Raw genomic sequence first — 26,252 nt, forward strand, 5'->3', positions numbered from 1 at the left:
AAGATGCTTAATGAGCGCCACTGTTGTGCGTATATTCCGAATAATAGTGATAAGATTAGAAGTATGCTTACTAACCTAACAAGAGATAGTACAGCTTTGAAGGAATTGAAAGAACCAGGAGTTTGGGAAAAGGTTGGAAAAGGACTTCCTAAAGTGGGAAATTGGTTTAAAGACATTTGGATAGGGATATTGGGAAAAATAATACAGGGAATATTAATAATTTTGGCTTGTTTATTTGGACTGTGGTTATTGAGCAAATGCAGTAAAAGAATTAAAACAAAATGGGCAAAATATAAAGAGAGGAAGGAAGACAAGAAAAGGGAGAAAATGTACAGAGGAAGATATGAAAAGGCAAAAAGAAAAGAAGAGATTGAAATGAGGGAATTGAACAAATGAAAGAAGATGTTAAAGGATGGATTTGTGTGATGACAAGTGTCATCAGAGGAGGGATTGTTGGAGTGTAGCTTTTGTAATAAAAAACTAACGTGAAATGTTTCTGAATTAATGCGTAATGATGCTGCATAGAAAATGTATTAATGTGCCTCACTAAATGTGCGTTTGAAATGTGCCCACAGGGAGTGACCACCAATGCATATGATGATTAATGAAATTGACTAATTATGAATTATTAATGTACTAATGTATGATTTTGTATTAGTATTTGGGATTATAAGTTCAAGGTTTGCTAAATAATCACTAGGCCTTAGTTAACATGAGTCGGGGCTTAGGTGCCCGGTTTCATATTAAATGCATTTTTCTAACATGCAGTCTGCTGACTTGCTGAAGGACATGTACTCGTACTTTTCCAAAGCTAGAGGATGTATGTAACCGTAGTAGATCCGTTCTCATGAGACTCGACTTGCTCAAGGAGACAGTCTTGCCGAAAGCAACAGTATAGACATGCAACAGGTACAAGGTCACCTAAACAGGTTTGGACAATGGAACTACTGACTGGACCTGAGAAGCTAAAAGTTTTTCACCTGACATTCTACCCGATGGAGACTTCAATCACAGGAGCCAATAAACTATGTGAGAACTGTAATGGGGAGACAATTTTGGGGGAACGACAAGTGCTTAATTGGATGGAGATAATGGTGCGCCAAAACTTGTCCAATCGGAAATTAGGGGACTGTACAACGAATTCAGTATAACTGTATGACCCGAGGAGAGAGAGAGAGATGACCCCGGAGAAGCCACTCATGCCGTTAGCTTGACACTCTGTCATTCTGCCTAAAGACTTGCTGTTTGATTCTTAAAACCATCCTCGTCCTTGCTTTGCCCGTTCCTATACTTTTCCTCCTTATGAGGGAAGTGTTCCTTATCCCGTCCTGCTGAACTTTGCTGAGTTTCCCGGCTGATGGAGAATCAACTGATGTCCTGAGGACGAAGACTGACTCTGTATGCTGACCCATTACAGAGGGTAACTATATAATGATGAAATTGTAATTGTCTGTTTGCCTTTTCTTCTAGGTACCAACTGCTAATTTTGACAGAGACCATAGTTAGATGTTTTCTAAATTAATGTTGCTAAATTGTTTTGCATGAAGCCCAACATGCTAATGCTGATTCGAGGTTAGCTAAGGGGTTCCCGGGATGACGCAAATAGACAAATGACTGAATCTATGCTTTGTTGAATAATGCGCTAATTATACTCTGCTAAAGGTAATCCATGTTGAAGTCGTGCTATGTTCTAATGTTCATGACTTTTGCTTTGCTAAAATCTTATTCGAGTTGCCACGTTATAACTATGTTGATGTGTTTTATGGTTTTGAGACTAATAAACTTGCTAGTAGAGTGTAATCAATAGGGAATAAATATCATAATCTTGATAAATCTGGTGTGGTTATTCATGACTGAAAGGTCACGGTGTGTTTCGTCCCTTCTTAAATGTCATTGATTAATTTGACTGACTTACTATTGTGATTATTAATGAGGTTATTGATCTATTGATTGACATGTTGAGTAGTAATCTCGTCCTAAGGAGACTTCAATCAGGGTCAAAAGATTCATTGGCCTAAAACGATTCCCAGAGCGATTAAATTATCTAGAAAGGGACGCATTAACGCAGGTAGAAATCTTCCACCTCTCTCTCTGTTTTCTACCTGTTCAAATTTCCCCCTTTTGATCCTTTTTTTGGATTTCTGCATCTCTTTCGTTATGTCTGCTACTTGCATACTGCTACATTCTTTCCATCACATCACCAGCCTCCCCCTCAACATATTGCCTCATCCAGTGGAGGGTTGGTGTAAAAATGAAGGGGATTACCTAAAGACATAGAAAGAAGCACGCCATGATCTATGCATTTAACAGTGAACCTAAAGCTTTTGCTTTCCCAACAGCTTGAACGCAGCCACAGCGTGGATAAAAATCACCAGTGGTTTTCATGAGTCTTAGTGCTCAGGATTATTGGAAGGGAACTAAGTTCATCCTTAAAAGAAATACATCTCAATGGTGTGCAATACGTTCCAGGAGTGACAATGCAATTGTTTCTCTAGTGCTCTAAATAATTGTAGAAAAATACATTTTACATTCAATGAAAACATACTTATGGCACAGAATGCACTTAACAGGTGAGAAGTGATTCATACATTTATATTCAAGTATTCACTGCAATTATAGTAATTTCAACAATATCAAATCGTAATACATAGATAGAAGTTGACTGTGCAGGTTTAAGGATGTTTGAATGAGATGTTTTGAGTACAGATGTGGTACAACATGCATTAATAGGTGAAGGCTTTTGTTTGATGGATTCCTTGTCATGTTTCTGTCCTAGAAACTGCCTGAGTTACTTTCCCTGTTTTAGTCCCTTGTCTTTACCCTGGCACGTTCCTTCATGTCCCTTTCCTAGGCTCCCTTCAAGACCCTTTCCTTCTTTTCCATATTCCTGACCCTTTCCCTTGTCCTCTGCTTGGCTCTTTCCTATTTTTTCTCCGTAGCCTTGCCACTGGTCCTGTCCCTTGCCGCCGGCTACTTGTTTTTCTTCAGCTTTTCCCTGACCATATTCCTGGCCATATCCCTGGTCTTTTCCCTGATCTTTTCCCTGACCTTTTCCCTGGTCTTTTCCTTGGTCTTTCCATTGGTCTTTTCCATAACCCTGTCCTTGATCATATCCCTGGTCTTTTCCCTGACCATATCCCTGGTCTTTTCCCTGGTCCTGTGCTTCACTTTTTCCCTGTGCTACTCCAAGGCACGTCCCTTGAACTCCTTGCTTTCCAGGTTCCTGGCCATAACTTTGGCCTGTTCCAAAGTCTTTCCCTTTGCCAGGACTGATTCCTTGTCCTTGTTGCTTGTCTTTGCCCTTGTCCTGTCATTTGTCTTGTGCTTGGTCTTGCTTTTGTCCATGCAGGTCTTTTTGAACTCCACACGTTCCTTCACTTTCTTTTCCCTTATAAGAAAAGAAAGAAGACAATGTGGAGAGATGGTCAGTTTGCGGTTCACTGAAATGAAACAAAATCTATTTAGCGTTATGCAGTTATTTGACAAAGAGAAGCATCTTAAATACACATGCACAATACACACAATTCACACACTTATTAGGTGACCAGTGAAGTGATGCCATGCACATACAGAACCTATGAAGAACAAGAATATGTGTCTCACTTGAAACACTCTACTATCCATACATTTCAGCAGTTCCAGTGCAAGGATTCTCAGACCCCTGGTCAAAATGTTATTTTCCCACTTTGGGGTCCCCTCTCCTGTAGCAAAAAGGCAATTTGGAAGCTTTTTGGTATACTCTGGTGCCCTCATGTGTTATCTCGTAGTGGCACGGTAGGCAGCTGGCCCCATTGGTCTTAATGCAGTACTGGCCCTGGATATGGGAATGGCAACAACATGTATGAATATACCATTTTCACACATCTTCATAAAGCACATGATAACACTTAATTTTTTTGTTTTCATGTTTTTGAAATTTCATATCCCCATGAACAGCTCACGCCGTTTTGAGAAGTGTAACTATTTTCCAAGTTTCTAAATGCCAAAAATGTTGCTATTGATGACGCAATTGATGAGACTGTCAATGACATCAGAAATCAAGTGTGGCACAATAGATCTCAGTAGATCATCTATGAATGATGTGTCCTCAACTCTGCTCCTGTTTTGCTCACAAGGGCGCAGAACAGTGGTGTACAAAAACGTGAAGGACCCCTCCTGCAAAGTACATGGAGGGACACTCTACACCCTGGCCCACCACCCAACACTTCCCAGTCCCAGTCAGTGTATTGCACTGAGGGGACCCCTAGAGCTCCGGGGACCCCCTCACCACAGGGGCTGTGGGGGGCTAATGTTACTTCACTGGTGCAGAAGGGAAAGGTCATATCTTCCCATTCGCTCTAACAATACTTGTTAAATAATAGAAAGGAGTGCCTCTTCTCTCTGCAATTTTGTCATTTTAATTTATTTAGAAACTAAGCATTATAGCATTTTCTGTTTATGTTCCTTTATGCTGATGCTTTCATGTTTCGGGTCCACTTACATATGAAAATAGCTTTGCAAATTACACCCTACGTATTCCACCAGAGTATTAAATTGTGTTATGTTGTGTTATATTTTTGGGAATTTAGATAGTGCTCCAATTTGATAATATAACCTATGATGGATTCTATAAGATCAGCACTAGCGTTTGTTAGGTTATTTTAGTTTCATAGACATCATTGATGTGCAATTAGCAATAGTGGCCGATTTGGGAATAACATTACTGGTGGCTGGGACTCATGTTATTGTGACTCGTTTTCTGTGCCTTATGACTCGTTTTCTGTGCTTTGAAGTATTGTGCCGTTCATGTTATTGTGACTCGTTTTCTGTGCCTTGTGACTCGTTTTCTGTGCCTTAAAGTATTGTGCTGTTCATGTTATTGTGACTCGTTTTCTGTGTCTTAACTCAGTGTGCCGTTCATTCCTCAGTTTTTCCTTCTGGTTGTTCTCTGCCGCTTTTTGCCCCTTGAGCGCTTCCCTTGCCACCGGCTCTCTCCGAGCCGCTTTCCCCGCCGCTGCCTCCCTGCGGCCCCGCCCCCCTCGCGCCCCCATTCGCTGCTCCCTCCCGCCTCCCAGCTGCTCCCCCCTCCCTTCTTAATGGCGGTCGCTGCGCGTCGAGGGTGAGCGACCTCTGACCTGCTTTTGGTCAGGAGACCGCTCCCCCACGTCCGCAGCACCACCAAGCTGTGCCCTTGCCCTTGACCCCGCACACGCTGCCACTCGCGTGTTCGAGGCCCTCCTCCATCCACAGGCATCCCCCTGCGCCTCATCCCTGGTGTCTAGTTGGCTCTGGTAAGCGTCACTAGACCTGTGCTTTGTGCCGTTCATGTTATTGTGACTCGTTTTCTGTGCCTTGTGACTCGTTTTCTGTGCTTTTTGAAGTATTGTGCCGTTCATGTTATTATGACTCGTTTTCTGTGCCTTGTGACTTGTTTTCTGTGCCTTGTGACTCACTTTCTGTGCCTTAAAGTATTGTGCCGTTCATGTTATTGTGACTCGTTTTCTGTGCCTTAACTCAGTGTGCCGTTCATTCCTCAGTTTTTCCTTTTGGTTTTTCTCTGCCCCTTTTTGCCCGTTGTGCGCTCCCCTTGCCGCCTGCTCTCTCTGAGCCGCTTTCCCCGCCGCTGCCTCCCTGCGGCCCGACCCCATTCGCCGCTCCTTCCTGCCTCCCAGCTGCTCCTCCCTCCCCCCTCCCCCCTCCCCATCCCTTCTTAATGGCAGCCGCTGCGCGCCCATGCCGCTGGCGCGCCAGAGGCGTGCCAGAGGCAAGCCCGTCTGAGCCCGTCCGCGCCTGGACCGCGCCCAGCGCCACCCCCCTGGTCCGCGAGACCCCTGCACCCCCAAACGCCGCTACATGGCCGACCAACTCAACGCCCTAAATCCCGGCCGCCTCACAGCATGCTTCCAGTCCTCACCATGGAACACCAACGGACCCTTCTCATGCCGCACCTGCAGACTCACCTGCGACAGAACAACAAAACCAACAAAGACCGAAACCAACCACCTCCACTGCATACTCCTCAACACCCGCTCCGCACGCAAGCCCGCCATCGAGCTCTGGGACGTGCTCGACTCCACCGCCCCAGACGTAGCCTTCCTTACCGAAACCTGGTGGAACGACTCCTCGGCACCCGACATCGCAATAGCCATCCCGGACGACTACAAGATCATCCGTAGGGACCGCAACAACGGAATCGTAGGAGGAATAGCCATCGCCCACAAATCCACCCTCAAGGTCGACACCCACACTGACAACTCCCTCAAGACCGCCGAACACCTACACTTCCGCATCCACACCGACCCCCAACACCACTCTCAGACGAACGCTCATCTACAGACCCCCAGACCACGAGCACCATTCAGCGAATCCCTCGCCGACCTCACCAGCACCCACGCACTCACCTCAACGGATTACATCCTCCTCGGGGACCTAAATTTCCACCTGGAGAACAACAACGACACCAACTCCACTACTCTGATCGACAACCTCACCAACCACGGCCTCAGACAACTCGTCAACACACCAACCACACGCTTGATCCCATCTTCTCCTCAAGCGCCCACGTCACCTTCAGCCATACCACCGTACTCCACTGGACCGACCACCCCTGCATCCACTTCACTTGCAAGAAACATACCAAGCACCATCGCACCCAACAACCACCCCGCCGATGCTGGAGCAAAGTTACGGAAGACCAGCTTACAAACACCCTTGCCCAGAACCCACCCCCCGACCCCACCGACCCAGACACCGCCGCCCACAACCTCACTCCGTGGATCAACAACTGCACCAACACCCTAGTGGCACTCAGGAAATCCACCAACAACCAAGCCAGAAGAAAAGCCACCTGGTTCACTGACGAGCTCCTAAACTCCAAACGCGACTGCCGGAAGCTAAAAAAGGAATGGCTCCTCAAACGCACACCTGACAGCCTCACAGCCCACAAGGACGCCACCCGCAAGCACCACCAACTCATCAGACAAGCCAAACGTTCCCACTTCAAAGACCGCCTGGACAACAACGCACACGACAGCAAAGAGCTCTTCAGCATTGTGAAAGAACTCTCCAACCCCAGCACCAAAGTCAACGACATCCCTCCATCCCAAGAACTCTGCAACGCACTGTCCACCTTCTTCCACCGAAAGATCACCGACATCCACGACAGCTTCAATGCCACCCCCACGCCAGACCCCATCCCCGAACACTCCACCTGTGCAAACCGCCTGACCACCTGGACCAACGTAAACGACAAAGAGACGCAAGATCATGAACTCCATCCACTCAGGATCTCCATCAGACCCCTGCCTCCACCATGTATACAACAAAGCCGACTCCATCATGGCCCCCCAACTACGGAAGGTCATCAACATCTCCTTAGAAACAGCGACATTCCCGGAAAAATGGAAACACGCCGAAATCCGCGCCCTCCTCAAGAAGCCCAAAGCAGACCCCAACGACCTCAAGAACGTCCAACCCATCTCCCTGCTCCCTTTCCCCGCAAAGGTGATTGAAAAAATCGTCAACACACAACTAACCAGCCACCTCGAAGACAACGACATCCTAGACCCCTCCCAGTCCGGCTTCAGACGAAACCACAGCACTGAGACCGCCCTTCTCGCTGCCACAGACGACATCAGACGCCAAATGGACAACGGTGAAACATCAGCCCTCATCCTCCTGGACCTATCTGCCGCCTTCGACACAGTCTGCCACTGCACCCTGAAATCACGCCTCCACGAAACCGGAATTCAAGGAAAAGCCCTCGACTGGATCATCTCATTCCTCTCCGGCAGAACCAAGAGAGTCCGCCTCCCCCCCTTCCACTCCGAAGCCACCGACATCATCTGCAGGGTCCCACAAGGCTCATCTCTTAGCCCGACGCTGTTCAACATCTACATGGCCCCCCTCACACAAGTGGCCCGACAACACAACCTCAACATTCTCACCTACGCCGATGACACCCAGCTCATCCTCTCACTCACCAAAGATCCCCGCACCGCCAAAACCAACCTCCACGAGGGAATGCAATCCATCGCCGAATGGATGAGAAACAGCCGTCTGAAACTGAACTCGGACAAGACGGAGGTCCTCATCCTCGGACCCACCCCCTCCGCCTGGGACGACTCCTGGTGGCCTTCCGCACTCCACGCTCGCAACCTGGGCTTCATCCTCGACTCCTCCCTCACCCTGTCTAAACAGGTCAACGCAGTTTCCTCCTCCTGCTACAACACACTCCACATGCTCCATGGAATCTACAAGTGGATCCCGACAGAAACAAGAAGAACGGTGACACAGGCCCTCGTCAGCAGCAAGCTGGACTACGGCAATGCACTCTACACAGGCATCCCAACAAAAGACCTACTACGTCTCCAACGCATCCAAAACGCCTCTGCCCGGCTGATCCTCGACGTCCCCCACCACAGCCACATCTCCCACCACCTGAGAAACCTTCACTGGCTCCCCGTGGACAAAAGGATCACTTTCAAGCTTCTAACCCACGCTCACAAAGCGCTCCACAACACCGGATCAGCCTACCTAAACAACAGACTCAGCTTCTACACCCCCACCCGCCAGCTCTGCTCCACTAACCTCGCCCTCGCCGTCGTCCCCCGCATCCGAAGAAAGACCTCCGGTGGCAGATCCTTCTCATACCTCACCGCCAAAACCTGGAACACCCTCCCCACCAACCTGCGACAGACCCAAGACCTACTCACCTTCAGAAGACTCCACAAGACCTGGCTCTTCGACCAATAACAACAGCATCCCCCTCCCCTGCGCCTTGAAACCCTCATGGGTACGTAGCGCGCTTTATAAATCCAATGATTGATTGATTGATTGACTGGGACTAAGCACTGCAGGCTAATGGGAGATCAGCAATACGGGTTGGAGTACTGGCAATACTCGCTGATGGTAAGCAATACTGGCTTACGGAGGCTGATTAATACTGGGTAAAGTATAGGCAATACTGATAGATGGCAGATAAGTAGTACTTGCTAATGAGGGATATGAACTGATTAAGCATCGGCAATACTTGTGGATGGTGAATCAGCAAGACTGGCAGATAGAAGTGAACAATGGAGACCTGGCAATGCTGTTGGATGGCAAATGAGCAATACTAGCTAATGGAGGGAGAAGCAATACTAGCTGGACTTGCATTCCTGTCAGATGTAGTATTACCAATGCTGCCTATTGGTGGATGAGCAAAATTAGCCATGACTACTGGAAGAACAATGACAGCTGACAGGGACTGGCAATACCAACTGATAGAATATGGCAAAGCTAGATGTTTCAGTACTGACAACAGTGGCTGATGACCAATGTTATCTGATGATGGCTCTAAAGCACTGCCTGTTGAGGGAAGATTGCTATAGTGGATAAGCAATATAGCTTGATATTGACTGTGAAAAACTGGCTGATGGGGAATGATCAATACTGGTTGTTTGAGTAGGAGGCCTAATGGCTGATGGAGTAATGGAAATACTGGTTGATCGGGTATAAGCAAAAAAGATTGATGGTCATGGGAGATTGTCAGCTAGGGACTGCACTGCATGGCCTGATGTGGGGTCTTGTTAGAAATATGTATGTTGTGGAATCAACTACATAATGCTGACAGGAAATCCCTCTATAAATTAGCAAATGGTGGTGACCTCATTTTTCACTGCCAGGTACACTCTGCATTTAGCTGCATTTAGCTGCATTTAGCTGCAAAGGCTGTGATGTAACAATGCTAAGTGGGCCTTTTAATCAAATGACAATTTCTGACTGATCATCATAGATGCGCTTCTTCACCTGCAATTTTCTTTGCTCAACAGGTTCATCCAGAGCTCCTTTTGTTAGCAGTTTTTGTAGGCAAGAAGGGCCACTATGCTTTAAAATTATCTTAGGTGAAGGGCATTTGCTTTGCTGTATTCTATCTTAATCCCGCTTATACACAGTTAAGGACGCATATGTGGTATTCAGTGAATGAGGACAACTCCTTCATCTCATGTCAGTGGGAACCATTTTTGTGCTCTCCAGTGCTGTGCAAGGTTGTCACAGGGTTCGCTCAAGGCCCAAAGGACTCTTCCATCTGGCTTAACCCAGCCTATTGACCCCTTTTTTATGAGGTGTGGGTGGTAGTGAAAATGAAAACTGTCAGACAGAATAATCAGATTTTCAGGATACTGTGCTAATCCAAATTTGTATAAGGCTGTAGATGGTGGAACAACGAAATGCCCCGCATTATTAAACTACGAGGTCTGTTGTAGACTCCGAGTGCTGAGCCTACTTGTGCACCCAATCCTACTTAGAAAGGGTTGAGCATCGTTTATTATTGTACAGGTGAATATCAATTTGCCGTTTTTAAATGGTAAGTTTGATATGTGGCGTGGTACTGTACTTCATCAAAATTCTCGGAGCAATCTAATGATGTGCGCTTTCTATGCTGCTTATCAAACCTCCCAATGCCTTCCTAAAAATATTTAACTACTGCCCCAAAACCGGAGTTCATGACTTAAAAAAAACAATTTATAATTTCAACAGTTGTGAGACACGTATTAACTTGGCTTGAGTTAAATAAAATAGTTGCATTTTAGAAATTGCATGTGTTCAATTTAAACTCCGAATCTTTCACTATCTCCTTAACAGTCAAAGATAAGTTCACTGCCCTTTCCAACTCTAAATACTGGAGACAATTAGGAGATTTCTTAAAAACCCTGCCAGTTCCAGCCCGAGCATCAGAAATTAAGGAGAAGAACAAAAGCTATATAGGAAAATAAGAGAAATAGAAATGAACGCTCAAGAAACCACCTGTATGCATCTATACTGCATTTTGAACAAACACAATGGAAACTATTTTGGGCAATAGGAGGACATTGCATGGAAACCTACAAAAATGTAACTGATTATTGTATAACATATGGGAAGTGGAAAACATTTATGAGCAGTCTTTACTCTTTGTGTTTCCTAAGTAGAAAAACTGCACTAGAGCGCTCAAAATGAAATAAATAATCTTAATGATTACAAACGCTTGACCTTCCCCAGTCTTAGGGCCTAATGGTATTCCAACGGGTCTTAAAATCAGATCTGGATCTTTGGAGCACATTGCCCCTACATTTATTTTTAAAAATTCTGGAAACGGCTAAATTCCTCCCCTAATCAAAGGAGGGTTAATACATCCGCTATACAAAGTAGGGAGATCTGCTGATCACTAAAAATATTTTCTCATTGCTCTCCTCAATGCGGAGGGGAAGATTTTTTGTAAATTTCTTACGAAAAAGCCTCCTTCCTGGGCTGAAAATCAGATCTAACTCACTCTCCATCAACCTCAGATTCAGGCATGGCTGTTCTACAATGGACCATATTGTTGCACTTACTCAATTAGTGAATAGGACATACAAAAAATGGAATGGTGTAAGCGTGCTACACAGATTATTCATTGGTGTCAACTGCAGAAAATTATGGGATAACTTAGTGAAAGGAGGAATTGACCACTCATTATTAAACTTTTTGATTTCCCTATGAGATGAACCAGGCTTAAAGTGAAGTTCATCAGGAAGTCAGGGGACTCAGACTAGCTATCAATTCTAAAATCATATTAAGCAGTGTGGGTATGGACAAGATCATTGAAACAATAACCTTCCTTTACTAATAGACCTTGCAAAGATTCCTCAGCCAGAGCGCAAGATTTTCATTGTAGACCCTTAGGAGTAATAGCAGGCCGGAGGACCACAACATTTTACAATCAAATAGAAATGTAGATTATTATATCACAGCTTATTTGAATTTTAAACAGGACTATTTCTAGTCATTATTGGAGCCAGTCCGGAAAGGGAAATACCTGAGATTTAATTTATTATATATACTAATGTGGCAATTTGAGAGTACGTGGAACGGACAATATTTAAAATTGAAGATTTGCAGGATCTGCAGATATAAGGATGTCAACTAAGCACATCATCTGCTTGTGTCCAGCACTTCTGGATAGAGAGAAAGAGAGAGAGAGAGAGAAGAAATAACAAAAGACTGCATTCATCACAGATAATGCCAAAACTATAGATAGGGCTACCAAATACTGTCAAAACACAGTACATTTTTGGGGGAATTGTGCATAAACTTGGATTTTACTTATTTAGTCTACAATTAAAGGCATGATGGTACTGACTATCAAAAAGGAGGACAATATAATAGAATGGTCGAAAGTTGGAATTGTGTGCCTACTAAATCGTATGCTTACTACTTATTTGTATCTTTTAATGTTAACTGGCTGGATTGCTGGTCATTATATATGTATTTAGTTATAACTTTTATTGTTGTTAAGGCCATCTTGAATTTGACCTCTGCGTTTTAGGTATTGTTATAATTTCAGCATTTATTTTTTCCGCACAATAAATTTGAATTAATTCACTCACAAGCTAAGCAAAGCAACTCAATTTGACTTTGACCGGCATTGTGACTAGCTCTGTGGGAGGGTTCAAGGGCATTGGGTACTTGGACGGCAACTGCTTTATTCGTCATCTACCCCGGACCAAGTCTCACCAATCTCTAATGGATGCGTAAGGTAGATATTTTGTGTCAGGTCCACAGATCCTAATTCTAAAAGATTAGAAGCTCCACTGGTGTTTCTGTTAGTCAACAGCCTTGGTAAATAAATATATGAATGTTGTATTCTTTTTATGGGCTTTTGCTGAATATGAACAACAAAATTGATAATTGGCAATGATTTGACATTTATACTGCAACACCTAAAACACACATTATGTAGAAAGATTTGATGGATTTGGTTCTGATATCTTTGGCAGTAGCGAAGATATGATGTATTCTGCTTTATTACCTTTACTAGAAACCACTGTGGCAAACACTTTGCGGAAAATTATTCTGAGGACTCCACTACTAACAGATGCTAGGAGATTAATTGATATATCTAAAGATGGAACTGTAAAGGATGATATAGTAATTCTGCCAAGACCGCTTCACATGGGAATTATTTGGTGGTGTCATCTTATGGAATGAATTAACTATGTAACAGCGAAAAGAGCGCCAACTGAAATTATCATCACTATAGAAATATGAGGTCTGAACCTGTAAGAATCATTGATCCAAAGGACAGGTCCAAATGCAAAATAAATAATGAAGCAAATAAAAACCAAAATCCTAGTAGATGAAAGAGCCTCAGAAGTCCCTTCAAAATCTGTGTTGACATCCTTTCAACTAAATGAGTAAGATTTCAGGGAGAATTGTTAAAAATCTGCTGTAGTTACTAATCAGTGGAGAAACAGTTGAGTCTTTCTTCTGGGTATGATGATCTTCTGGAGTGCCACTTATCCTAACAACCCCTCTCCAGTTTGTTACAGATTCTGAGGCTTGTTCACAAACTACATGTTGTAGTATGTTTCATAGTTCTACAGAGTTACTACTCTCATACTACAAAATACTTATAAATTCCTGACAGGTTAAGACCTGTACCTCTGTCTCTCTCCTCTTTTCTATACAGTGTGTTGGAGATCTCTGAACATGGGAAGTGATTGGAAGATGAGGAATATCTGATCCTCAATGGGAAAGCTTTAGGAAAATGTGAAGAGGGATTTAGGAAGATACATGCTAATACTAACACACACCCACAAAAGACTATGGGCCTCATTACTAGGTTGGCGGTTTTGAGTCTGCCAGCCTTGCACTCCAAAAGGTCTGTTAACCACATTGCGACTTCTGTCCCCACCAGGAACATGGTTCCTGATGGGCTGTCGGAATTGGAGTCAGCACCTGCGGGGCTTAGTTCAGCACTGCCACGCTGATCAGGAGTCCAGTTTCCACCAGCCTTTTCATGGCGGGGACCCCACTAAGAAAAGTCTGGCAGAAACCCAGTGCTGGGGGCCACAGGTGGGCCCTTGTACTGCCCACTACCATATCATGAGCAGTGCAGGGTCCCCCCTGCCTGCACCCTCTGAATACACACTGTTCGGTGCGGCAGACAGTGCGCATTCCGGGGGTGCTGGGGGCACCCTCTCAGTGATTACATTGTCCTCAGCTCCATGAGAAGCCGAGGCCAATGTCGCCTCACCGTTTCCACTGATTTCAGAGGTTTCTGTCTGTCAGCCAGTGGAAATCTTGTAATAGGCCCGGGGGAGACCGCCAGCTCTACAGCGGTCTCCTATACACGGGTCTAGCGATCCGGGTTTCAGACAGTCAGACTCGTAATGAGGCTGTAAGACCATTACAATAAACAAACTTCACTTCTAAAGTACAAAAGGCCAGAATACACGTTGGTTTAAGTATATTCCAGACCAGCCTTGGAGTAATGCTAGTATGACAAAAATGACCAATCACTGGTACTGTAACACACTCCATAGAAACTTAAAGAGGCAGTGATTTAAGATTATTTCAATTTAAACATTGAAAGACTCAGTTAGTGTTGAAATTATACAAACTGGATAATTTAATGTGTTATTATTTTTCAATTACTTTATTTGAAACACTTTCAATTTCATTTTTAATCATGTATTAACAATCAAAAAATAATTCATATGAATTAAACTTTAATTCAACTTCACAAATATTAAATAAAAATAAAACCATCTGTTAGGGTAGGAGGTTTTATTTTGATAAAAAATAATATTTATAAAATGAATATATACTGATATATTTTAAATTATTTGATAAAAATGTATTTGGATGAGTTAATGTGCTGTATCATTTGTTATATGGCTTGTTTTCAGTTATTGTACATTTGAAATTTACATTAAAAGATTTGCAATCTTTAATTAATACACTTTAATAACTTTTCCCTTCCTTTCTTCAAGGAGAGCTCTGTCTGGTGTCCGGGTGCTCAAACTATATATGGAAATGTATTAGTAGGATATGTATAGTTGCAAATTCAGTGTTAGATATCTCCACTCTCTGATTTCAGGGGGTGGTGACATTCAAGTCTATGCTTAGGTGTAAGTCTGCAGAGGGAAGTGGCTTCAAAAGCTACTCTCCTTTTGCATTAATTTAGACTTTGTATGAGGAAGATAAATAGCACCCTTTGAATCTGTTGGAATGTTCATATAATTAACCTTTGCGCACGAAATCTGCACCATCTTAGAAAGTATACTATACAATGTCTTACCTGCTTCTGCTTTTGTGCTGGAAATTAAAAGACAGTATAGATTGAATTAATATTTGAACGGATGTTGGGTTTTTAACAAGAATCACATTTATGCAAATGTATACTTAATGCTTTTTTCTGCTATTGGACAGTGATACACCTTCTGGATGCTGATGATGCTCTAAGTTTCTCTATTTTTTAATTGAAGACAGGAAGTATGTTTTTCTATCAAAGGAAGAAACTACACTATGGGAGTAGGGATTCATCATCACTCGGAAAATGAATATACATAAAGTTTATCAGATAGGTCTTTTTTACACCTGCAAAATGTTTTCCATTTGGTTACATCATTTGATTTACACCGCTTTGAAATATTGGGGTTGTGGATTCTTTGCACTTTTGTACACTTGGTTATCCATATAAACATATGTATAGTTGGATATAATTATTGCAAATGTTTATAAATACCTACAAAGCTATGACTCTGAGTGATGGCCTCATTAGCATGGCATGTCCTCTGACAATGCTCCAGGGATACACTTGCACCTCATCCCCCAGACATCAACTACTGCCAGAACTGGTAGAATGTCATAATTTATAAGTGACATCTCCACATGCAAAAGTATGGCAACCTGGCCTTTGTGAATTTGAATGGCATTTTCCCACCATTTTATAACTTTAAAGGAATACATGTGACTTTCTAGTGAACTAGGCTTTGTAATCACATCATTTATATGTCTTTTTCCCCTGTTTGAACATTTTTGATACTTTTTGTTTCTAATTGAAATATTTAAGAATAAATCAAGAGACCGCATACACTGAGGGAGTAGGTGGAAAAGGGTGGGCAAGTAGCAGACATATGGAAAGTCTCCCCACCACATAATGAAACCTCTAATGCTCGTCAGTTAGAATAGATATTTCACCTGTCCCAGTTCTTTAAAAGAACAGTCAGCAACAAGATATGAGCAGTTGGAATAATGGTGTGAAGAATTTTAATAAGTTAATTAAATCTGTAAGAACTGTTCAGCAAATGTGTATCAAAATGTAACAAGTGTTAAACTGTACACCATTGCTTATGGATGCTGTGAGTCTGGGAGAAACATTTGTTTAGACCAATAACTTCTAACACAAATGCTGATCCATATAATATTTGTGGGATATCTGCCAACTATACCAACAAGCGTATTTATGTTAATTTAATTTTATGTAATGTAATGTGAATGTTGATGCTGTAATTCTAACGCTGGTGCTCTGCACTGCTGTTCCAAACCTTTGCATAATGAGGCAGTTTTTGAAAGTTTAGAAAGATCATTACAAGTGACAGGCAGGAATGGATGTTGCACTATATAAACACCCTTAAATGAATAAATAAATGTTAGAGACAGAGCTACATTAAACACTTATAGGACTTTATAAATGTTGTATTCCATTGTACAGAAACATATGGAATTATATCAAATTAATCATTTTTTTGATAAGCTGACTGGCTTCTGTCTCTTTTTATGAAATTTGAGCTTCTTTTTGAGTAACAGAGCAAACATTGCCCTCCACCCTTTTCTATGGATTTTAAGCACACTGTTAAGCTTCTTCTAATTAAATAATTTTTGGGGTGCTCAGTTTGTGGCAATGTATTATCTTTCCACTTTCAGGAAAAGGTACAACACTCTTTATTCTGTCAAGCTTATCAACAAGTGGTTGATAGGTGCAAGCGTACATTTCAGCTAAATTGCTAGTTGTTGCACTTTTAGAATAAGTAAAGTCCTAATAGATGTTTTTTATTATAGCACAAACTAGGTGAAAGGGGACGTCTTCCTGTGAAGTATTTGTTACTTGTGATATTATATATGCTTCATGTGGCATACTGCCTTTGTGTATGTGAAACCAATGAAGATGGGCATTGAATTGGGACAATGTTCGCCCATTTGTTTGTTGCTGGTTGTATACATTTGCTGAGAGTGTTGTGACATCTCAAAGGAGCTGCTCTTTGTGTGCCGTCACTGGGCTCTTCAGGTAGTATGCTACAATTGCACATTGTAGCCTCACAAGTTGTTTATTGGAGCAGCAGTAGAGAAGTACCTGCAAAATCTTAGCTCTAATACATCCCCAGATAGAACACCTGATAGGAATTTAGAGGAATGGGTCTTGGAGGCTGTAGCTTTGTCAATCAATCAGATATGCTTTTATGGGGCTATATCTACAGTTCACTGTGCACCAGCAGAACCACTACTGGCTAGAAAGAGTCTTACTAGTGGGACCAATCCACTTTCCTGTCCATCTGTGGACTATTATACCAACTTTGGCACTGACATTTGTGATATCAGAATGAGGGAAACTGTTTGGAATGAGGGGGGCAAAGAAAATTGCTGGTGATATTGAGTGAATTACATCACAGTGCATGAGGCCAGAAACACATAATACCTAATGCAATGAGATCAAGGATTCAATGTGATGGGGCATTAGGCAAGAATGTACATTTGCACCCCTGTGACTAAGTTTACACTTTTGCAACTGGAATTTTGAATTGTCTAAGGCAAATATATTTCCAACAAAATGCTTATTCTTTCCTGTATATCATATTGCTTACGCAGGTGACATACTGTGCTGTTGGACTGACAACACATTGGCCTTTTGCACAGTGCAGTGTGAAGATTAGTGATCGCTAATACTTCGATCTGCATTGCTCATGCTGAAGTCTTTGATTGTTCTGCCGTTTTTTATGACCCGACTGTAAACATGAAACTGTGTAAGAGTAAAATTAAAGTCCAGGTAACTCCAGAGAACAGCAGAAAATCAGGGAACTGCACTAAAGCGTGCACCACCACCGGATCACCACCATAAATGTACATTCATGTTGAGACACGGTAAACACACACTTCAACCTAACCCTGCACTACTAGCCTGTAGTATCAGTGTGTTGCAGAAGAATTACATATAGGTAAAATATTGTTGGATTGTGATAATATAAAGCTTAGTAAATTAGTTTGTGATTATTTTGAACACTTTGTTATTTTGCAAATGTATCTATCTTGTATTGGTTTATTGGGGTGTGTCATTGCTTTGTGCTCATATGATTTATGGAAATTGACGACAAACTATGAATAACCTCAAAGAACTTAGAGGTTGAGATTGTCATGACTAGCAGAAATTAAGAGCAACAATCACTTACACTGGTCCATGGTTTGGGAGGTTGTGGTTTGATGTCCTCAAAGGAGAGACAAAGATCTGTTGAGGAAAAGTAGTCCATCAGAGAAAATAAAGAAAACTAAATTAAACTTGATCTTTGCACTGTGACGATCTAGCAATCTCTAAGAAGGTAACTTTAAATGCACTTTAGGGATTGCATGCTTATTTGCATCTCTAATAGCTGATAGGCGCTGTGAACACAATCACAGAGCACCAATGCATGTATATGATAAGATTTAAACAATGTCAAGTTCACTGTATTTGATTATTTTTGGATCATAATACAACATAAAGGAATGTCTCTTTTCTGGTGAAGACGTAGGTCATGAGCTAGAAAAACATTTAAATTAGTCCAACAGAGAATACTTGTAATAATTTTTGGTTACATTAATTATGCTCAATGCTCCGAATCTGGACCTAGGCCATGCATAGAGAGCACATCTCAAGTGGAAGAGCTCACTGCTGCCCATGCAATACAACAGAAACAGGCATCATCTGCTGCAGACTTTCATGGTCGTGACCCTACATCGTGCATGTCAGTGCTCCTTTCATGAAAGATGATGCGTGACTTATCAATGCACTCCTCAGTACTAGTAAAAGAAACAGTGCAACTGTTGACATTTGTATAAATGTGCAGAGAAAATTCAATTTACTGGCTAAATGTAGTAGCTAAATCATCACCTCAGAAATCAGAAAACCTGAATTTATATCCCAGAGAGTCTTCTTAACGAGATTAGGGAACCTGACCAGTCACTGTATCTCACATCTTCTCTTCCTTAGAGGATGGGGGTGAGGGGATTTGTTATGACGCAGGTCATGGGGGAGAGGTGGGTGTCTAGAGAGACTGCCCCACAGGGCGCCTCCAGAGCTTCATATTTTTCAACAATCAAGCTGGCATATGATGTTTGAAATGCAGTACAGTACAAGCAGAGGGCACAAGAGGGGCTTAAGGGGCAGTGGAAAGGGAGAGTAACACGGATTGGTAGGGCTGTATGTGAGAGAAAACACAATATTTTGTAAAACACCATAATTTTTGAAGACTGAAAAAACAGAGACGGAGAGAGCATGTGTGCTTTTTTATCTGTGTGTATGTAAACATTCCTGGTGAAATTCAACAGACACCTCACAATATCCAAATGAAAGCACCTGTACCCAACTAATTCCCAGAAAATACATTACTTAGGAGAGTGTAACGCCACAAACACCCCTCCCACCCAAAGATACGACCCTGGTCCTGAGAATGGAGAAGTTAGCTAATGAGATGGAAAACAAGGACAAACAATTTCATAAAATTGTGGACTCAAGTACTTCGGTTTTGGCAAGGGTCTGCAGTGGGGTAACATGCCAGAGGAGATGACAAGCAAGATTGATAGATGACAAAATGCAACAAGATGCTCCCCTCTAGAAGGGAAGTGTGGGCTGTGGACCGACCACTAACGGGTTAATTTATGTGGTGAAAATATTAAAGACATTACAATATTTTTTAGAATACATTTCTGTGGCAGCCATCTGACTGCATCTCTTTTCAAATCAATATCATTGAAAAAATGTCAATAAAAATAATTGAATCGTTAAGAGGGCCTGTAAGGGTTTATCTCAAAGCAGAATGTTTTGCCAGCAGTTGCATTTGTTTTTTGCCTTCTCTCTAGAAATTTCTTTTCATGAAACAAATAGCATACACATAAAGCTCTAGCTTAAAAAATTCAACTTAAAAATGGTTTGCTGCATTGTAAACCTTGATAATCCGTACTGCTGACGCTCAAGTAATGGAAATACCTGTATATGTACAATTGCATCAAGACACTAAAACGAGTAGCCTGTTTGAGACATGCACCTACATCAGCGTTTCCACCGACAAAAAACAAATTCCCAAACCATCTCTTACCTGAATGGACCGTCAGTCAAGAATCTAAAAGCATTGCTGAGATATTGGCATTTATATACAGTACTGGCAGCGCGCTCTGTGTCCATTGGACCAGACCCCACCCTATCAAAGGCGTGTTAGGCGATGACCAGTTTGAATCACGTAGCAATTTAATGCAGTCAGGTGGTGGCACAGCACATCAGTACTATCTATATATAAATGTTTAAATTAGTTCAAAGGATAATTCTTGTCATTAATTTTAATTACAATAATTATGTTAATTTTTTCTGGATCTGGGCCGGGGACATTGTTGTCGTGTACATCCTGGAACTTGTGAAGAAGATTATAACATGCTCAAGAAGCTAGTATCACAAATCGGATATGGTACATACAAGACAGGGCCCGAGTGGGACCAGCTGGCACAGCAGCTCTACATGAACAGGTGTCACAAGCCCCCATGTAGGATGAGGAGAGGGTACAGGAGGTACCCTGAATAAAAGTGTACTTTCTTTGTTTGTTTCTATGATCATTATTATTCTACTGCTGTGATTATTTTCAGAAGTGCATTTGTGTTTCTGCATTTGACCTAAATGCTCATATTATGCTTTCCCTGCACGATCCTTGAGAAGTGCCTTAATAAATACATTACTCTGACTAAGAGTGATGCATCTTTGGCATTCCTTTCATTTTGCATATTCTCAGTCTGAAGTACAGCAAAACAAATGGTTCTGGTGTTCTGGTGTTTCATTCCATCACCAGCCCCTCCCCCCATGGCACCTGAGATGGGAAACTTATAGTTAGACTGTGGCACTGAAGAGGATCCATAAGCTCCTTGTGGCTGGGGCCTGTTGGGGCTTGCTACCACTATTGCCCGGCCAGCTGGTCATCGCTGGCCCTTCATGGGGGTGCTATTGCAGCTCAATATGCTCCCCTTCCTCAGTGAAGTAGCCCCCTGCCGTATCTGAGGGGGAAGATGAAGCTGCTCGGTGTAACGAGGGAGCCATCAAGTGTATGGGATGGGGCCTACTGAGGCCCTGTACTGCTGTGGTGTGGCTGGCCAGTGCTAAACAAGAGTCCAGTAGGGATCTTGTGAGGCCCTTGATACAGAAAGGTGCTGGAGTGGAGGTTAGCTGAATGGTGGGGTATCACCTCTGGAGCCTTTGCCTCTGGGGGGGTAGGCGAGGGGTTGCATGGCCGATCTGCCAGAGGGAGCAGCAATCTGGGCTGGCTGAATGAGGACACTTTTTAAGGACTGTTCCCTTTAAATTGTTTCTTGCCCTGAAGCTGCCTCAGTGGGCCTGCTTAACAACATCTCTACTGCCACTGTCCATCGAGAGCTGTGCAACTCCTGTCCCTTTTTCTTTGTACCTCTACTACACTAGGCATAACACTTCCCCTCATGATGGGCAAGGCTGACCATTGCCAGCAATTTGGTAAGAGGAAATCTATTATTAGGAGATCAGCAGGTGGCATCATCTACAAGTACCTCAAAAACCAATGTAGCCACCATGTTTAAGAAGTTAAAGGAAAGTCTTTAGACTATTGGCTGTAAAATCCCCTACCGCTAGATTAGACAGGTTCCAGGAGCACATTGATAAGCAAGATGTCTGGCTGCAGCGCGTGAAAGATTGCATCTTAAACTTTAAAGACACCCAAAACGGCCTTAGCCATGATTTAACTGTTGTTATGCCTGAATTGAAAGCAGTCAAAGCCAAAAAAGGGACCTTCAAGGTAGATCTCGCATGAATATTATTTGAATAATGAGGGTGCCCTAGAGATCCTGGACTCCCTCTTCGGGTAACGCAAACTGTCAACTGTATTTGGTGTTGAGAGGGCACAACACACTCTGGCGCCTAAACCAAAGCTGGGTCAATGCCCATGACCAATCATTGCATAGCTGCTTAATTATGGAGGTAGAGACATCATAGTAAGATTGAGTAACAACACATCCCCCCCACTGGCGCATGTGTTTCTGCCTCTGTGAGTACGGCCTCATGCTGGCTGCATGGATCCTCTGTCCTTAGTGACAATGACTGAGTAGTTGGCCTCCTGTCTCCTTTGAAGACTCAAATGGGCACTAATTTTTAATTCCTGGAACTTGTTTATGAGAGGTCTACTGTAATGGGCTCTGGCTTAACTTTATTTCAGCCGCTGACCCAGTGATTTCTGACACAATTGCAGGCATTGAGTGAAATAAGTTGTGCTCACTGTACACAATATGAGTGCTAAGTCCCTCTGGCCAGGTATTTACAGAGTATGTTAGAAGGCTATTATATTTTGTATGTAACCTTGTAAATTCAGAGCTCTATGACTCTGTCGTGCTCTATGCCTTCCACATGTGTGGATCTCATCTTTCTTGTTTGTGGGTTATACAAACCCAGTTCAAGGGTGCTGGATTGGGATATGTGGGATGTTTGCTGACTTTGTGGCTGGCGGGGTGAGAGCTGTTACTGGGTCATGATTTGACTGCACATATTTCACAATTTACAAGACATAATGCATGTTTCCTGTCACAATCCATAACTACAGGGGACCACTATACATTTTATCATGGTTAACTTAGTGAGCTGGAACATCCGGGTACTGAATAACCCACTCAAGACCCAGCAGGTACTTGGGTATTTGGACTGACATTAAAATTGATGTAGCCATGCTTGAGGAAACTTACTGCTCCCCAATGAGTTGTCCCGAATTTGTATTGTCTTGAAGTACTCAATGGTACTTTCCCTCCTATTCCGGCTACTCTTGGGGATTAGTTACACTGATTAGAAAGACAGTAAATTTTTTGTTGGTTGAAAACATTGCAGATGTGGCAGGGAGATCGTTTGGTATCAGGGTATAGTAGAGGGACAGCACATTCTGCTAATCAACATTTACAGACCAAAAGTGGAAGACATGGCCTTCTTTGACAGTACCATGCAGATCTGAACTAAAAATAAGGAGTGGTCAGTGATTTAAAGTAGAAATTTTAATCCCATGATCCCTAAGCAGAATGATAAATTGTTGTAATCTGTGTTATTTGTGACAAAGGCCATGGCAGCGCTTCACCAAATAATGCAACTCTGAGATTTGAGAGATATTTGGAGAGAGCTGCACTAATCAATAGCTGACTATACTTACTACTCCTCGGTGCATGACATGCCCTTTCAACTAGACATGTGGCTGGTCTCGAGTACATTGATGCAACAGTTGCAAACGGTAAAAATACTTCAGCTCAATCAATCAATCAATCAAAAGGTTTTAAAGAGCGCACAACTACTCAAGGAGTGTTTCAGCACTGACAGACTTGTTGCCCACCTGTAACCGAAACAGTCACTGATATGCTGATTCAAATAGGCAGGTTGTAAGATTGTGTTTGAAAAAGAGTCCATCTTTCATAGCCCTTTGATGAACGGGAAGGGCATTCCATTACTTGGTGGCAAGAAATGCGAAGGAGGTGCCACCCAATTTTTCCTTTTGATTCGCAGGGCCACTGCCAGAACAGAGTCAGAGGAGGGGAGGTTTCTTACTGGATGGTATGGAGAAATCCTATTGCCCAGGTACCAAGGACCTGCATGATAGAAGATTCTATGGATAACATGAGTCCTTAAGACTGTGCACTCTCCTTAATTGGCAGCCAGTGCAGCTCCTTAAGATGTTAGTGAATATGAGCCCCTCTAAGAAGGAGCAGCATTCTGTGCCAGCTGAAGCCTTCTGAGTTTATCTGCTTGTATGCTTGCATGCCAAGAGAAGTTTGATTGTCAATCTTCACTCCTAAATTTCATTCAATGGTGACAGGGGCTGGTGGGGCAGGGCAAGTCTAGGCCAATATTTGCCTTGAACAGATGGGAGGAGGTGTGCCAAACAGCAGGTTCTCTGTTTTGTTCATATTACACTATAAGATGCTATGACTCATCTAATGGAAAACGGCGGTCAAACAGGTCTTAAATCTGTTGAAGGCATTTGGTGAGTTTCTGTTGAGGGTGAGAAGGATCTGACTATCATCAGAGTAGGACACAATCTTGAGGCCAAAAGATTCCACCAATACAGACAAGGAGGTCATGTATATATTGAACAGCGTTTGGCTCAGGGTTGAGCCCTGAGGGACACCAAACTTGAATGGTTTGGGATCAGACGCATAAGGCACTATCCAAACCAACTGGCAGATAGCGATGGGCAATTTCAGGCAAGTGCGGAACCACTCAAGCCTATATTTTCCTGCTGTTGCAAGAGAATAGGGTGAGACACGTATCAAAAGCCGCGGATAAATCTAGAAGTAACAAGGAAACCTGTTTCCCTTGATGTACCTCCAGCTTAACAGTGTCAGTGACCTCCACTGAAGTAGATTCCGTGCTAAACGAGATGGATGCAGCAGATGACCTTATTCTAAATAAGTACTCAATTTGTGATTTATCATCTTCTCCGATATCTTGGAGAAAGCCGGCAATAGAGAGAAATGTTTGAAGCTGACCAGAATAAATCTATCAGCAGATGACTGTTTCAGAAAGGGATTCAGTTTGACTTGCTTCCAGCATCTAGGAATGCATGGAGCTATTTAAGAGAAAGTTAGAGATGGGATTGATAGCAATGCAACTAGCAATGTGGATTCAGGGAGGACACAGGTCATGTGAGTGCCAGACTAACATGCTTTTCAAGGCCTGCTCTGACTCCTCTAGAGACAATACCCTTGATTTTGCTATCAAAGAAATCAGATGACTATGCTTGGGAGAAGCCTGTAGCGTCTGTCGGAGAGCAGCAGGGTGACTGTGTCTTGATTTGTCACCAGATTCAGCAATTGGCAAAAAAGTCTGCTTAGGCTGTCTTGACTGACCTATGATAATTATTCTGCACTTTCTACAACCTCTTCCCAATTTGTTCACACTGCTTACACAGCTCCATGAGTTCACCATTAAACCATGGAGCAGAAGGAATCTAATTCTAAAAAAGACAGACTTCTTGATAGGAGAAACAGAGTTTGCCATGTGCAGCAAACAAACATTAACAGCCAGAGATTCAGTCTCGATATCTCCACTCATAGACGGCATGTTATCACCAAGGAAAGACACTAAGGGGCACATTACAAACCCAGAGGTAAAAACCGCCTACTGCCACGGCGATGGCCGCCAAAAGACTGTTGCCGCAGCTACCAACTGCTTGCCGTATTATGACCACAGCCGTATTTCCACCAGAAGGATGGCAGAAATCCAGCTGTGGTCATGCCGCGGACGGTGGTAAGGTGGCACTGCTGCCAGCAGCAGCGCCACGCCAGTCGACAGCCGCAGATCGTATCATGACTCATGGTACGGCCTGGCGGTGTTCTGCTGGCGGACGCTGCTGCTGGCAGCAGCTCCCCATCCCGTCTTCTGCCGGAGGACCCCCTTACCACAGGTATGTCAGTGCTCCTACAGGGGAGGGGTGTGGGGGGTGGGGGTTTTGTGTGTGTGGGAGTGTGTGTGTATGTCTGAACGTGGGTGTATGCGGGGGTGTTGCGTGTTGGATGTGTGTGCATGTCTGGGGGTGTGAGTGAGTGTATGTTGTGTTGTGTGAATGCGTGTGCCTGTATGTATGTCAGTGTGTGTGTGTGTGTGTGTGTGTTTGAATGGATGTATGCATGTGTGGATAAATGTGGGAATGAGTGTGTGTATGCGTGTGTGTGTGAAGGAAGGTGCATGTATGTATTGGGGGGTCTGGAGAGGAATGGGGGGTGGGGCGAAACTGGGGGGGCAGAAGAGGAAGACCCCTATCAGAGACAGGGAAGGGGAAAGTGACACGAACTGCAAAACCAGGGGGAGCCAAGCCCCAGCAACAACGAGGAGACCGTGGGTGGAGCCAGGCCTGTTTCAATGCGCTTAAAGCGCTGCCTGCATTCCCGCATCGCGGGAAAGTGACACAAGCTGCAAAACCGGTGGGAGCCAAGCCCCGGCAACAACAAGGAGATCGTGGGCGGGGCCAGGCCTGTTTCAACACACTTAAAGAGCTGCCTGCATTCCCGTATTGCGGGTTGCGCGCGGTCTGCGCCCGGGCAAAGCCCGGGCCAAGGGGGCGGGCCCGTCATTGCCTGGATGAGGCTGGCCTGGGCCACCCCCCTAAATTTTGGCTCGCTGGGAAGGTGAGAGTGGGACTTACCGTGTGTCCGGCAACTTCGGTAGGAGTTTGGCTGGTGCAACTGCTCCTCGATGGCCA

General features: G+C 43.5%; 1 protein-coding gene across 1 annotated transcript; it reads right to left on the reverse strand.

The window, feature by feature from the left end:
- Positions 1-2,575: 2,575 nt before the first annotated feature.
- LOC138258766 (uncharacterized) lies at positions 2,576-18,287 on the reverse strand. The gene is made up of 3 exons (XM_069206016.1): positions 18,210-18,287; positions 15,065-15,081; positions 2,576-3,388 (listed from the first exon to the last, which is right to left on the reverse strand). The coding sequence occupies exons 1-3, from the start codon at positions 18,285-18,287 to the stop codon at positions 3,181-3,183; spliced, it is 303 nt and encodes a 100-aa protein (XP_069062117.1). The 3' UTR covers positions 2,576-3,180.
- Positions 18,288-26,252: the final 7,965 nt, after the last annotated feature.

Source organism: Pleurodeles waltl, chromosome 9 (genome assembly GCF_031143425.1).
Source record: "Pleurodeles waltl isolate 20211129_DDA chromosome 9, aPleWal1.hap1.20221129, whole genome shotgun sequence".
Classification (NCBI taxonomy): Eukaryota; Metazoa; Chordata; class Amphibia; order Caudata; family Salamandridae; genus Pleurodeles; species Pleurodeles waltl.

Coding starts and splice junctions, on each gene's coding strand:
- LOC138258766 (XM_069206016.1), bottom strand. CDS start 18,287: ATGGACTACTTTTCCTCAACAGATCTTTGTCTCTCCTTTGAGGACATC.